The sequence below is a fragment of the Mesoplodon bidens genome (genome assembly GCF_964165515.1).
Source record: "Mesoplodon bidens genome assembly, chromosome: 11".
In the NCBI taxonomy this organism is placed as follows: domain Eukaryota; kingdom Metazoa; phylum Chordata; class Mammalia; order Artiodactyla; family Ziphiidae; genus Mesoplodon; species Mesoplodon bidens.
The window spans coordinates 75,650,508-75,666,677 of NC_138167.1; the positions used below are offsets into that span (position 1 = coordinate 75,650,508).

Here is a 16,170-nt window from a genome sequence, read left to right on the forward strand (position 1 = left end):
TAGGGGACAGAAGCTGTGCTGAGTTTGGAGTGATGGTAGAATGTTGGGAAAGAGATATTCTCTGGGCTCAGGGAAAGACAGCCAGGCCAGGGATACATGCATACTGTGGGCATTGAAGCCAGGGGAGGGGATGAGGGCATCCAGGGGCAGGACGAAGGGAGGTGGGCCTAGGACAAAACTCCGAGGGGTGAGCAGAGGAGGACGCAGTGAGGAGGAGAGAAAGAGGGGTTACAGAGATAGGAGGAGAACCAGGGGACTAGGGAGCTAGAAATTCCCAAAGTGAGGATGGATATCAATTAAATGCATTCAATTGAGTGCCTAATACTCCATTTTAAATGATTTTCTTCTCTGTGCCATGTTGAAACTCTGCTCTGATGCCCCTACATTTTTAGCAAGTCTGTCACAAACTATTTGGGGGCAGGAGGGAGAACCCATCGTGTTGCACGTTTAGGGCAGTGTGGGTCAGAGAGGGGACAGCAAGCAGCCTCGGGAAACCACTGCCTTCTGGAAGCACAAGCCCAGGTGGGACGAGGCGCCCTGATGGGAGCAGGAGTTTAGGACCAAGAGCACAGGCAGAGCCAGCCATGACTGCGAAGCAGGACTGGCCCACCTGGGGAGTGGGTGCAGGACAGAGATTCCTTTCCCCAAATCCACCAGCGGGGAGAAGTGACCTGAGGAAGGAAGAGCCAGATCCTGCTGCTGGGTGGAGAGGAGCTTTCCAGGTAGGCACACTTCCAAGTAGCAAGAAAGCCCCGATTCATGGGGACCTCAGAGCATCCTTGCAACCACAGTGCCTAGCCTCCCTCCCCGTGCGGGAGATGATTAAGAATTCTCTTTTTGAGGCTCCTTCTTCCTTATCTGCATTCTGTTCTGAAAGGTAAATAAGCTACTGATACTTTTGACCCCTACCTGCTTCTGGTAGGTTCCTTAAAGTGAGAGTCTTCTAGGGCTTCCCTGGTGGCGTAGTGGTTGAGAGTCTGCCTGCCGATGCGGGGGACGCGGGAACGTGACCCGGTCCGAGAAGCTCCCACATGCCGCGGAGCGGCTGGGCCCGTGAGCCGTGGCCGCTGAGCCTGCGCGTCCGGAGCCTGTGCTCCGCAACGGGAGAGGCCACAACAGTGAGAGGCCCAAGTAAAAGTGAGAGTTTTCTAAGAGTGCCCAGTGGCATTAGTTTGACTGCGGGTGGAAGACAGTCTGACATCTCTCCTGGTCCCCCAGGCTGTTGCTCTGTATGCCCTGTTCTCAGTTCTCCCTCCCGAGTGTGTGGTTTGGCTCCCTCTGGTGGCTGCAGCAAGAACAAGAAGCCTAATTTCTTGGCTTCATGGAACGATGCGCAGTTCTGAAGTTTGGGACTCGCTTCTCCCTTGATGCTTCCTGACCCACCCCTACCCTACCCAGCAGCGCTGGCTGGGGAAGCTGCACCTCTGAGTGATAGGCCAGTAGAGAGGTCTTTGAGTCAAGAAGACAACTTTTATGGTCAGGTCAGTTTTTATAGGTTCTCTTCGACATGATGCTTTTGATTTTGGCTGGAGCCCTGGGTCACATCAAACTGAAGAAAACCCATTTCTGGCTGCAGTTGCATTTTTGAACAGTGTCAAAGGTGAGAAGAAGATGTGGTCGAAGGATGAGTCCCAGCCTGGCTCCATCTTGACAGATGGCTGGCTGGCTGCCCTCCAGGTGGTGGATGGGGTGGGGTGAGGAGAATCATCGTGTTTTTAAGGGGCAGGCTTTCCTATTAGGGCCAAGGATAAATGCATTACATTCCAGGATCTTGTCAGAAGATTGTAGTACATGGCAAAACACCAGCTTTTCATGATTAATGTATGGATCTTTGCCCTTGATACCTTCAGAATCTCTAAATATTTTGGGTAAATGGGACAAAATCGCTCTACAGAAAAATTAAAAGAATAAAAGGCACAATTTGCTATGGCCACAGAAAATATGAAATATCTAAGAATAAATTTAATAAGAAATGTGCACAATCTTTATTCTTATAAAAAAGCTTCAGGGCCTCCCTGGTGGCGCAGTGGTTGAGAGTCCGCCTGCCGATGCAGGGGATACGGGTTCGTGCCCCGGTCTGGGAGGATCCCATATGCCGCGGAGCGGCTGGGCCCGTGAGCCATGGCCGCTGAGCCTGCGCATCCGGAGCCTGTGCTCCGCAACGGGAGAGGCCACAACAGTGAGAGGCCCGCATACCGCAAAAAAAAAAAAAAAAAGCTTCAGAATTACAGAAAATAAGATTTCAGGGCTTCCCTGGTGGCGCAGTGGTTGGGAGTCCGCCTGCCGATGCAGGGGACACGGGTTCGTGCCCCGGTCCGGGAAGATCCCACATGCCGTGGAGCGGCTGGGCCCGTGAGCTATGGTCGCCGAGCCTGTGCGTCCGGAGCCTGTGCTCCGCAACGGGAGAGGCCACAACAGTGAGAGGCCCGCGTACCGCAAAAAAAAAAAAAAAAAAAAGATTTCAGTACGTAGGGAGACGTACCATATTCTAGGATGGGGCAACTCAATGCTATAAAGCTGTCAATTCTTCCCCAACTGGTTTATAGGCGTAGGACAATTCTAACTGAAACCCCAATGGGCTGAAAACATTTCTAAATTTTCAAAATGATTCCAAAATTCTTGGAGAAAAAGTATACGAGAGTAAGAGTTTAAAATGATGAGGGCAATTTGAATTTCAAGTTATTTAAACATATTATGAAGCAATAATAATAATTTTTAAAATGCTACTGGCAGCAAAAATAGCTCAGTTGAACAAAATAGAACGCTCAGACAGACTCAGGTGCAGATATAAGAAATTAGTAAATGATAGAAGCTTTTCAAATTAGATGGATTATGGAATAAATAGTGCTGTGATAATGATACACTATTTGGTAAAAATAGTTAAGTTACCTGAAACATTGCACCAAAATAAATTCAAGGAGGATTAGAGTTAAATATAAGAAAGTGAACTTCTATATAAAGAAAACTATAAGAAAATATGGATGAGTCTAAGCAAGAAAGCAAAAGCGTAAATCATGAAAGAGAAGATAATTGATAAATCTGTCTAAATAAACACATGAAGTTCCCATATGTAAAACAAAACAACACAAATCAACTCTGAGAAAATCAGAAACACAACTACAAGGCAAGTGATAACGGGGAAAAATATTTGTAACACACACAACAGGCAAAGGATTAATAGCAATATTTCTAATATGTAAAAATGCTCTTAAAATCAATAAGAAGATGATGAACACTTCAATAAAAATAGGCAAGATCACGAACAGGTCATCCAAAGAACATTTTCAGTCCTTGTCTGACTTGACTTCTTAGCGTCAATGGATTTTTTGACCTGGCTCTCCTCTTGTAAACATTCTGGTCTCCGTTTTACTGGTATATACTCCCGTGGTTCATCTTCCATCTCTCTGGCTGTAGCTTTTCTGTCTCTTTTCTAGTTCCTCCTCTTCTACCTGGCTTCTAAGTGTTAGAATTCCTTAAGGCTCTTCTCTCATTCATTAATTCCACTGTAAGAATATTACCTGTGTCTGTGGCTTTAGTGATTGTTCATGTGTCTGTGACTCACACATTTACTTCCCCAGCCATGCTTATCATCGGAGCCCCAGATTCACATACCCAATGACCTACTTTCCACTTGAGTGACGTCTTCAAAGCTCCTCAAACCCAACACATCTAAAACTGAACTCATGAACATCCCTCCAAAACAGGGTCTGTTCCAGGGACTGTCTCTCAATTTACCACCTTGGAGTAATCCTTGACACTTTTCTCTCATTTATCCCCTCCCCAAATATGTTTCATCACTGAGTCCTGGCATTTTTTACTTCCTAAATGTTTTTCAAACGTGTCCACCTCCACCATCACTGCCCTTCTCTAAGCTGTCAGGGATGTTATACACAGTTGTGATTAGAATATGCATTTAAGGTTCCTCCATGTCTTTTCATGGCTTGACACCTCATTTCCTTCTTTCTTTCTTTTATTTTTTTTAGTAGTAGAAATATATTTATTTATTTATTTACTTATGGCTGTGTTGGGTCTTTGTTGCTGCATGCGAGCTTTCTCTAGTTGCGGCAAGCGGGGACTACTCTTCATTGCGGTGCGCAGGCGTCTCATTGGGGTGGCTTTGCTTGTTGCGGAGCACAGGCTCGAGGCATGCGGGCTTCAGTAGTTGTGGCACGCAGTCTCAGTAGCTGTGGTTCACGGGCTGTAGAACACAGGCTCAGCAGTTGTGGCACATGGGCTCAGTAGTTGTGGCTTGCGGGCTCTAGAGCGCAGGCTCAGTAGTTGTGGAGCACGGGCTTAGTGGCTCTGCGGCATGTGGATCTTTCCGGACCAGGGATCAAACCCGTGTCCCCTGCATTGGCAGGCGGATTCTCAACTACTGTGCCACCAGGGAAATCCCAACACCTCATTTCTTTTTAATGCTGAATAATATTCCAGGGTACGAATGTACCACAGTTTACCTATTCACCTATTGAAGGACAAACGTTTGCTATAAACATTTGCATGCCAAGTTTATTAATCAGTTGAGTAAATACCTAGGAACATGATTGCTGGATTATATGGTAAGACTATGTTTAGCTTTATAAGAAACTGCCAAATCGTCTTCTGAAGGGACTGTACCATTTTGCATTACCATGAGCGATGAATGAGAGTTTCTGTTGTTCTATATCCTCGTTAGCATTTGGTATTGTCAACTTTTTTGATTTTAGCCATTCTAATAGGTGTGTGGTGATATCTTATTGTTTTAATTTGCAATTCCCTAATGGCAAATAATGTTGAGCATCTTTACATATCTTATTATTGAGTTTTAAGAGTTCTTTGTGTATTTTGGATAGAAATCCTTTATCAGATATATATTTTACAAATATTTTCTCCCAATCTGTGGCTTGTCTTTTCATTCTCTTAATAGTGACTTTCACAGAGCAGAAGTTTTAAATTTTAATGAAGTCTAACAATATTTTTTCATGAATTGTGCTTTTGGTATTGGTTTTTTTTTTTTTTTTTTTTTTTGCGGTACGCGGGCCTCTCACTGTTGTGGCCTCTCCCGTTGCGGAGCACAGGCTCCGGACGCGCAGGCTCAGCGGCCATGGCTCACGGGCCTAGCCGCTCCACGGCATGCGGGATCTTCCCGGACCGGGGCACGAACCCGTGTCCCCTGCATCGACAGGTGGACTCTCAACCACTGCGCCATCAGGGAAGCCCTGGTATTGCATTTAATAACTCATCACCAAATCCAAGGTCACATAGCTTTTCTTCTGCATTTCCTTCTAAAAGTTTTATAGTAGTTCATTTTATACTTAGGTCTATTATCAATTTTGAGTAATTTTTTGGTGAAAGTGCAATGTCTGTGTCTAGATTAATTTTTTTTTACACATGGATGTCCAGTTATTCCAGCACCATTTGTTAATTAGACGATCTCCATTGAATTGTCTTTGCTGCTTTGTCGAAGGTTGGTTGGACATTGATTTTGGTTGGACAGAAGATTTTTACTGGGATTGCATTGAATCTATAGGTCAAGCATCTTAACAGTGCTGAGCATTCCAATCCGCCAACATGGTATATCTGTTTATTTAGATCTTCTTTGATATCTTTCATCAGACTTTGGTAGTGTTATGCATATAGATCATATACATATTTGGTTAGATTTATACCTAAGTACTTCATTTTTGGTGTTCTATTATAAATAGTAATATGTTTTAAATCTCTAATTCCAATTGTTCACTGCTGGTACATAGGAGAGCAACTGGCCTTTTTTTTTTTTTTTTGGCTGTGTTGGGTCTTAGTTGCAGCATGTGGGATCTTTCTTTGCAGTGCATGGGTTCTCTCTAGTTGTGGCACACAGGCTTCTCTCTAGTTGCGACGCCCAGGCTCCAGAGCATGTGGGCTCTGTAGCTGTGGCATGCGGGCTCTCTAGTTGAGGCATGTGGGCTCAGTAGTTGTGGTGCACTGGCTTAGTTGCCCCACGGCATGTGGGATCTTAGTTCCCCGACCAGGGATTGAACCCACGTCCCCTGCATTGGAAGGTGGATTCTTTACCACTGGACCACCAGGGAAGTCCCACAATTGGCTTTTGAATATTAATCTTGTATCCTGTAACCTTGCTATAAATGCTTATTATTTCCAGGAGGTTTTTTGTTTTTTGTTTTTTGGATATTCTACATAGACTATCATGTCATTTGTGAAGAAAGACCGTTTTATTTCTTCCTTCCATATATATATATATATATCTTTTATTTCCTTTTCCTGTCTTATTGCACTAGCTAGGACTCCCAGGATGATGTTGAAGAGGAGAGGTTAGAGGTGTCATACTAACCTCGGCTTTTCACTAGCATCGCTCTAGTGAGCCCTAGCCACCATCCCCTCTCCCTTGGCCTGTTGTAACAGCTTCTGAACTGGTCTTCCTACTTTCATTGTTGTTCCTACAAAGTCCATTGTCTTCATAGTAGCCAAGATGAGTTTTTAAGAATGTAAACCAGATCATGTCACTTTGCACATTAAGACAACTCCACTGGTCTGCTGTTGCACTTATACTAAAATCTAAACTCCTCAGTTTAGCCTGCAATGCCTTATACAATCTGGCCCCTCCGTGGCTGGGTAGCATCATTTTGTAAGACCCTGGCCTTCTTTCTGTCCTTCAAGTACATTCTGCCTTTGGGCCTTGACACCAACTGTTCCCTCTGCCAGGAATGTTCTTCCCACTCATTGTAGTACTGGTTCTTTCTGGTTATTTAGATCTCGCTGCAGTGTCACCCTCTCAGGGTGACCTCCCAATCTAACGTTGTACTTAGTCATTCTCTGTTATGTTAACGTGTTTTAATTCTTTGCATAGCTTTTACTGCTACCAGACTTTGTCTTGTTTCTTTTTTAAATTTTCTATCTCTGCTCCCCTCTCCCCTGCCTCCGACCCTCCCAGCTGCTGGAGTATAAGCTTCTTGAGAGCAGGGCTCTACCTCCGTGTTCACTACTGTATCCCCAGCGCCTGGAGCAACAGCAGGAGTGGTGTGGGTGCTGAATGGCACCTTAGTGATGAACACCATCCATCCCAACCTGAGCTCTTGACAGGAGTCTGGACTTAGTAACCCTCTTGGAATGTGTGAAAGTCCCACTTCTAGACAGGATCCTGTCCCTTAGCTTTGTGTCCACACTGCCCTTTTCTGCCTGTTCTGAGCAGCCACTTCTGGTTCTTAGGGTCCCACATCACTTAGCTCCACCCCTCAGTTCTTTTACCCACCTCAGGCCCCTTTGCTCAGACAGCCACTGCAGACGAATGTCTTGGACTCTGGCCCTCAGCGCTCTCTCTCCCCTGGCTCTGTTTAGTTTTTGCTCCCCAACCCAAGGCACTGTAGCTATGGTTCAGAGGCTCCTGGCGGCCTCCCTGATGCTAAGGGCTGCACCCTTGTCTTCTGTGCTTGGTGTTCAGAGCCTGGAATGCTGCCTGACACATTGGTGGTCACTGAACATTTATTCCGTGCATGAATGGGGATCCACAGAAAAGTTGGCAGAAAGAAAACAAGAGGGTAGCCAAGGTCTGGGTTAGTTGGCAGAAAGAAAGCAAGAGGGTAGCCAGGGTCTGGGTTGCCTACAGTTTGTCCAAAAGAACAGATGAGGAATAAGAATATATTTGTGTCAGACACATTAGGCACAACAGTTTGAAATGTAACAAATGGACAAATGTAGAAGTTTAGATACTGGAATGTTTGGAAAGAGAAATTCTGAAAATGATGACTTTGTGATACCATGTATTTAATTGAGTCTTCAAGTTCAAAAATTCTGTATATTTTCATTTGTATATGATAAGGTATAACTGCACAACACACACACACACACACACACAGAGGTATGCTCCCTATTTTGTTCTTTTAACATTTTGTTCTTTCTGCTAAAGCTAGTAATTCAAGACAGTTGCAACAGAGGGCAGAATTGTATAAGAAATTTAAACGCCTTTTATTTCTTGCCTGAAAATCACTCCCAAATACAAATGACAACAATATATGGATTGAGCTAGAGAAATACTCTTTTTTGACTCTCTGGTTTTCAAAATTTACATATGAGGATTAGTTAAAGGCCTTGACTTATTTTTCATGTGGTAGTTTACGATACTTGGTAATATATGTAAACCTTAATAAAAGCAAAGTGCTGATCCTTTGAGAGAGAAACAGTGAAATATAGAAAATGTATTTAATATTTAACTTGTATCAAGATTAAGTGGTAAGGGGCTTCCCTGGTGGCGCAGTGGTTGAGAGTCTGCCTGCTAATGCTGGGGACACAGGTTCGAGCCCTGGTCTGGGAGGATCCCACATGCCACGGAGCAACTAGGCCCGTGAGCCACAACTACTGAGCCTGCGCGTCTGGAGCCTGTGCTCCGCAACAAGAGAGGCCGCGATAGTGAGAGGCCCGCGCACCACGATGAAGAGTGGTCCCCGCTTGCCACAACTAGAGAAAGCCCTCGCACAGAAACTAAGACCCAACACAGCAAAAATAAATAAATAAATTAATTAAAAAAAAAAAAGATTAAGTGGTAAGCACTCTTCGTTCCTTTCCAAATATGCTTTAGGATTATTTACTCTTCTTTCCATTCTAGTGCTGGAATGCGGACTTTTTGAGGTTACTGCCACTGACAAATGCCGATTAATGTCCTTTATTGCGAGATTTCTGAAGCTTCTGGGCAAGACCAATGAAGCAGAAGAGTTATTCTTGAGTGTTGAGCACAGGTTAGTGCAGGTAAATTGGGAAATAATTTTTTAAATCCTTCAAACGTTATTCAATTTGTGTTAGGTATTTTCAGATATCATTTACCTTTGTTTGTTTATAATTTAGTCCACAAATAGAGGAACTAATGAATAGTGAATATAAATAATTATTACTTATGTTCATCAGTGAGGAAGCTTTGATTTTAATCTGTGTCCCAAACTGTATATTAGTGATGACAACCAGTAAATAGATGGGAGTCACGATTGAATGAATGAATACCAATAGGTGTCATTTTGGAGGGAAAAAAGGAATGTTCATAAAACAAAATGGGAACGAGAGTAGTGGGTTGAAATAAACTAATAAAATACTGGTTAAAGAGTTGGTTATAATTTTCTTTTTTTCTACATCTTTATTAGAGTATAATTGCTTTACAATGGTGTGTTAGTTTCTGCTGTATAACAAAGTGAATCAGCTCTACATATACATATATCCCCATATCTCCTCCCTCTTGAGCCTCCCTCCCACCCTCCCTATCCCACCCCTCTAGGTGGTTGTAATTTTCATAAAGATGCTGGGGAAGGTTGATTGATTATCTTGTCCCTCTATTGATTTACTTTTCCTGAAATAGAAACTTTTGGGCTTGTTGAATGCAATGAAACTTTCACTCATGACATATAACTGTAACTATTCTTAGGATGACATTTAACTGTCCTTTAAAAAATTATAAATGTTTACCTATTGTAGTATTTTATGGGCCAAGGGTAGTGTAACCCAAGACAAAGCTATTATTGTTTTAAAACAAAGGCCTTCAAATGTTCATAAAGCTCTGTCTCTGTTCCATCAACATACATCTTTCTACAAGGAATTCTATCTAAAGAGATTTATAAGACTCAAGATCTGCAATCCCTTTAGTGCAGAGGCCACGCTTGTTTACCAATTTTTGTATGTACCATGGTGTCTTACAACCTCTGGTGCTTAGTAAATGTGACAAATGAATCAATGAATCAATTTGAATTTGCCAGTACTTTGTGTCCTTAGAAGGTAGTGTGGAGTGGTGCATCAGCCTGGGCTATTTACAGACTGACCCAGATTTAAAGTGCTTTGGTACTTCCTGCTGTGCGACTTTGGCAAAAATTTGAACCTCTGACTCAGAGTTCTCATTGTTGAGGGTCCTAATATCTGCCTCATGGGGCTGTTAACAGGGTGAAGTGAGCGGGAGCACAAAGCACTTCAAACAATGCATGGCACATAGTGAGATCTTAAGCTGTTTTGTTATTACCATCCATGGGTTAAAAAGTAACTGAGGCCTAGGTTAGAGATAATAAGAGTTTGATTTAAGCTATTTTGACCACTCTTGCATTTTCAGAGAGTAGAGTCCAGTGATTCTCTGATATCTTATTTTGATTATAGAATTTCCCCCTGCACCAAATACTTTTTTCCCCATGAGGTCCAGATTTTCAACACTGACATGTGTCTTTCTGGAAAGCACCAATTATTTTATTAGGTCATCACTGAGTGCCTGATTTCAGCCATTCGCTCAGTCGACCAGTCATTCATTCATCCATGCATTCATTTATTCATCCATTCCCTCATTCACTTAGTCATTCCCTCATCCACTTAGTCACTCCCTCATCCATTCACTCATTCACTGACTCATTCACTCATTCATTCATTAACTCACTCATTCATTCATTAACTCACTCATTCGGTCATCTATTCACTCAGGCATTCACTCAACCGTTCACTCGTTCACTCACTGAGTCACTCACTCATTCATTCACTCAGTCCTCCACTCGGTTAACATTCCCTGAAGGCCTTGCCCAGCCTGAGCTCTGTGCTGGGAGTTGGGATGATAGCAGAGGCAAGGCGGGCACAGTTTCTGCCCTCATGGAGCTCCCAGTCACTGCCAGCATCTCCAACTGTGATGAAGCGTAACCTGTAGAGTAGGTGGGGTGAAGGGAGAAGGTGGCTGCACAGGAAGCATGACAAAGCTGAGAAGTTCAGAGAGGATTTCCCACTTCAAACACTCCTTCCAGAGGCATCAATCTTATGATCTTATTCTCAAAATATTTTTGCAACAGTTCTTTGGGATTAGCCATCATGGAGACTATCAGAATAATTTTTTTAGGCTCTGAAAGCCCTTCCCAAAGAGAAGTTCTAAAACGATTTTGGGCAATAACCACTTCTTTGAAATATGTACTGAACATTCTTGAGGGGAAAGAGCTTATTATTTGTGCTATATACATTCTTTGCCAAACCACTTTTGTAATTTCTTCAGATTAGGTTATTTTAAAGTTTTGGTGCAGAGGTTTTCAACTGGGAGGCAATTTTGTTTGTCAAGGACCATCTGGCGATGTTGGAGACCTTTTGGTTGTCACAGCTTGGCGGGGGGCTTGCTAACGGCGTCTAGTGGGTAGAGGCCAGGGATGCTCTAAACATCCTACACTACACAGGCCAGCCCTGCCGCCCCGCATGTCACAGTATTAGATGGCACAGAAGTCAATAGTGCTGAGACTGGGAAACCCTGATTTATAGCAGCAAGTATGCTTGCTAAAAAAGTAAGTCTCATGACTCTCCCCCTAGTATTTCACAGTAGGTGCATCAGGCTGCAGGAAAACCAAAGGATACTTTTGTGAAGGGGCCTCTGTTTATGCATCAGAGGCTCACTTGTTAAGAAAATGTGCAGAGCAGAGCTTTGGAGATAGGCCAGTCTGGGTTGGACACCCTTGTTCTCCTACTGGCTAGCCACGTGAGCTTGGGGGATTGATTTAACCTCACTGAGCCTCAGTTTCCCTGCTTGTAATAGAGGAATAATAATCCCTATTTCCTAGGGTTTCTGCAAATATCCACTGAGGTTATGCAGTTTAAGAGCTTTGCTCGGTCAAGCCTCCATAGGTATGGCCAGTACAGACCATGACCTAAGAATGCTTCACAGTCACTGGGCATATCAACAAATGTTTACTGAATACCCATGAAGCACAGAACTCAATTCTTGGATTGTGGGGTCTCTGCCCTCAAGAAGCAGATGGCCTGGAGTGAGAGGGGAATAAAAGACATGTCTTCATAAAGAGGATACTGACACTATATGGCTGCATTTGACACGCCGATTAGTATTCCTGGCAATGTGGGCAGTGAGACTCAAGGGTCAAAGGACCACTGTGGGCTGATGGTAGATTGGGAGCTGTCATCCTCCTTGTGACAGGGGATTCTGCCTGACTCAGACTGATTGGAAATGTGGCCATGACATGGGGAGAAATCAAGGAAACCCTGAGGATTTGAATCTGATGATGGACGTGGGGAAATTGAAAGAGGAACATGGATTTGGAGAGAGGATGATGAATTTTTAACATTTAAACTGCTGAATTTGCAGTTCAGAAAAAATACCCAAGGGGAGCATCCAGCCAGCTGGGGAAACATAGGATTAGAAGTCTGGAAAGAGCCTGGAGAGACATCTACGTACATGTGAATGCTAAAACCATGAGGAAACAAGATCTCTGAATGACAGTAGGAATTGGTCATTGGAAAATTACTTATCCTTAAAAGGAGGAAAGGGAAAAAACCTGTACAGGAGTGAGAGATTGGAAGAGAATAAGGATATCCTAGTTTCCCCAAATCAAAGAGGGAGTGGCTAACAGCATCACCTGCTCCTTAGAGGCCTGGGCAAATGAGGACTGAAAGAAGGCCCCTGGGTCTGGTGAGCAAAGGTCAGTGGTAAGCCCTGAGATGGAAGGGGGTATATGTGGCAGGAGCCAACCTGCAGGGCTTTAAGAGATGAGTGTGTGATAATGAAATGGGGAAGCACATGTGCTAATACCTGTTTGAGAAGTGTGTCAGTAAAAGGAGAAAGATGAAAAGTCAAGATGGTACCAGGTTCAAGTTAGGTTTCTTCCAGGATTTATGTGTTTGTGTGGAGCAGGAAACAAGCCAGGGAGAGAGGTGGATTGGAGATGCTGGTGGGGACTCTGTGAGGAACACAGGACTTTGAGAGCTTGCAAAGGGGCAGGTCCTTGGTAAGGAGGTTGGGCATCCCTTCCTCTGGCATAGGCAGGAGGGAAGAAGATAGGTGAAAACACTGCTAATTTGAAATTTAAAAGGAAAGGGTAAGTGAGGTATACCAGAGACTATCATTTCCCAATATCTAGTCCCCCTTTTGTAGTAAGTAATGTCCCCACACCTCTCCTGGACTGTTTGGAAAGAAGATTACATTTCCCAGCTTCCCTTGAAGCTAGATAGGAGCACATGCCTAAGTTTTGGCTGATGGGATGTAAATGGAGGTGCTATGGATAACTTCTGAGAAGTTTCCATGAAGTGAAGGGTGTGCCCTCCCTCTCCTCTTTCCTCCTTCCTGCTGTTTGGATTGTGGCTGTGATGGCTGGTGATGCAACAGCCATTTTAGACCAAGAGGTGTCCTTGGGAATGGAGGTCAGGCAAGGTCAAACAGTGAGATAAGAGGAACCGAGTCTCTGACATTGTGGTGTGTCTATAGCCCTGGGTCATCCACTTTCTGACTTTTGCATGAGAGAGAAATCAAGCCACTGTTAGTTTGGGTTTTCTGTTAATTGCAGCCAGTCGTGATCCTAACCAATATCCGAGGGCAATCTTTCAGAGTAGGTTTGATCTCAGTAAAGTCAGCATGCAGGCCATCTTGAAGTGGAGGATGGGAAGTGTGAGCACTAGGGCTGAGACCTAGGATAGCTGCCGAGAAGGGGGCACTTTGAAAGATACCTGTGAGGGCGTGTAAAAGACTATGTATGGGTCCAGGGATTCCACACCACAACCATCTGCCTCCAGGGCTGAGATCAGTATCTCAGAGTAGGTGTAACCTGTTTGCAAGACACTTATTGGAAAGCTCTGGGTCAAGCCATAGACGGTCACTTTCAGTAGGTGCAGGAGAGCAGAAAGAATTCCCTCCAGGGAGCCAGGCTCAGCCAGTCCTGTCCCAGGCTAATATTTCGGTACAGCATAAAGTATTCCATAACCAGTGATGGTGGTAATACTGACCATTTGAATAGGGCTTTATTAGTTACCAAACATATTCACATATAGTCTTGTTAATATTAAGTTTTCTGAAATGTCAATAACTCATTATTATTTAAATAACTAACTCTCATTTAAAAGATTATAACCAACTAGTGTATTCTTATGCATTGATAAGGTTTTGATAGAGGAGTGATTGAAGGTAATGAAGTTTAAGTACCCCTGAAATAAACATGCTAAACCAGGAAAGGGAATTGAAATTCTAAGCAAAAGTGTATCGAACGTAAAGTTAGCAGATCTCTGGTCACACTTGAATTCAAGGTCCACATAGACCACGTTTTTAGGTGTTCGTTAGGATTTTAAATAATACCTCCGCTGGGAGCTTTAACAGCTGCAAGACATCATCATGTTATTCTTAACTTCAAAATTTTTCATTACCATTAACTAACAACCTGTGAAAACATTTTCCAAAATTTATTTTTGGCTTGCAGTGTCTCCCCATAAATGTTTCGCTATAACTCTCATAAGTATTTAGAATTCCCCAAGAAATGCTGTAAAGCATGCAATCTTTTGCAAGTTCATTATGAAATGAGCCTTTCTTGGGCGGGTGTCTGGCGGCTGTGCCTAGTCTAACGCTGTGTCTCCTCAGGAGTGTGTTCTCTTTCATTTTGTGTAGAGTTGGTCCATGACAGGAATGCTTCCCAAAGTACGGAATGCTTCCCAAAGTACAGTATGCTGTCGGGGAACTCTATCTGGAAATAGAGATGACTCAGGAAGGAAGGCTTCTGGTATTTCCAGGCAGCATGGTCCAACCTGATGGAATTTTCATCCAGCAACTTAAAAGACAACCAGGACTTAGTGAAGCGAAAAGGTAGGGTGGGCACGTGCAGAGGGCATAAACTCTTGTGGTTCAGAGTCAGACTCCTGGGCTTTTCCCACCTGTGAAGAAAGGGAAATGGGTGTGTGTGCTTTGCTTGCTTGATTTTTTGTTGGGCTGCTGGGCGTGTGAGGGTCGACCATGAGCACTCCTCCTTTGACAGACCACCCTTTTAGAATGTTGAAGGCTGTTGTGATGTACCTCACACTGCTTTGAGTAGTAAGAGGGCCACTCAGAGCTCGACTGTGAAGCCAGCCTTTCTGTGTTCAAATCCCACCTCTCCACTTACTGGTTCTTTGCTTTTTATTTATTTAAAAATTTTATTTACTTATGTATTAATTATTTTAATTTTAATTTAATTTTAATTTTTTTGGCTCTTTGCTTTTAGACACAAGACTTAGCCTTTCTGGGTCACAGTTGTCATATTTGTAAAAATATAGGAATAAAAATAGCACCAGGCTTCCCTGGTGGCGCAGTGGTTGAGAGTCCGCCTGCCAATGCAGGAGACACGGGTTCATGCCCCGGTCCGGGAAGATCCCACATGCCGTGGAGCGGCTGGGCCCGTGAGTCATGGCCGCTGAGCCTGCGCGCCCAGAGCCTGTGCTCCACAGCGGGAGAGGCCACAGCAGTGAGAGGCCCGCGTACCAAAAAAAAAAAAAAAATAGCACCTACATTGCGTGGTCATTGTGAGACTAAAAGCGTTCAAGGGAGACCGTAAAGCACACAGAATGGTGCCTGACACATAGTTAAGTACTCATTCATGGTAGCTCGTTTTCTTATTCTCCAGTATTTGATGCCCAACGCTGCTACGGCACCACTAATAGAACAAAGAACGTTCGGTGAATGCAGATACTAAGCATTTTTACCCACTGATTTACAGTCAGACTAAACATAATGTCTAGAATTATGTCATGTTTAAATGGCTGTGTCAATTATCTTACGTTGTATAAGAAAGCACCCCAAAACTCAACAGATTAAAACCAACAGCCAACAAAGAATCATACTCTTTCTGAGCTACAATCCTACTCTTTTTGAACTATAAGCAAAAGATCATCTAGTCCAACGGCTGCATTATACAGATGAATATGAATATGAAGGAACTTTTCTATGACAGGTTAACTCATGGGTGTGTAGAGCTCAGTCTTTAGGACAGAGAGACCTGAGTCTCTACCACTTACTAGCTGCATGGTCATGACCCATGGCAACATAATGACACTCTCTGTACTTCGGTTTGTTTCCTTAACTCTAAAATGCTAATGGTTTTCACCTCATATTATTGTTGCAAGGAACAAAAAAAAATGGATGTAGAATACCTAGTTTAGAATAAATACTCATCACGTGCAAAAAAAGAAATAATAAAATAAAATAAAACCAACAGCCACTTACTACTGCCCATGTCTATGGGCCACCAAGGGGATCCCCCTGGTCCAGGGTAGGCTCAGCAGATCTGGGCTGGGCTCATGCAAACATCTGTGATCAGCTGGCAGGGCCAGTGGGGCTGGCTGGTCTCAGAGGACTTCACTCAGATGTCTGGTGGTTGTCTGGCTGGGTGACAGGGTTCGGGTCACGTGCTCCTCATCCTTCGGGAAGACAGCCCAGGCCTGCTCACCTAGTGGCTTGCACAGTTC

General features: G+C 43.8%; 1 protein-coding gene across 1 annotated transcript in view; it reads left to right on the forward strand.

Moving 5' to 3' along the window:
* Positions 1-16,170, forward strand: part of LOC308625763 (putative tetratricopeptide repeat protein 41) — a gene marked incomplete at both ends in the record, with an annotated part of 59,199 nt that overhangs the window by 22,803 nt on the left and 20,226 nt on the right. The window contains 3 exon segments of the mRNA XM_081250250.1: positions 8,579-8,718; positions 14,358-14,438; positions 14,440-14,536. Of these exon segments, the coding sequence (XP_081106376.1) occupies positions 8,579-8,718; positions 14,358-14,438; positions 14,440-14,536 (318 nt within the window).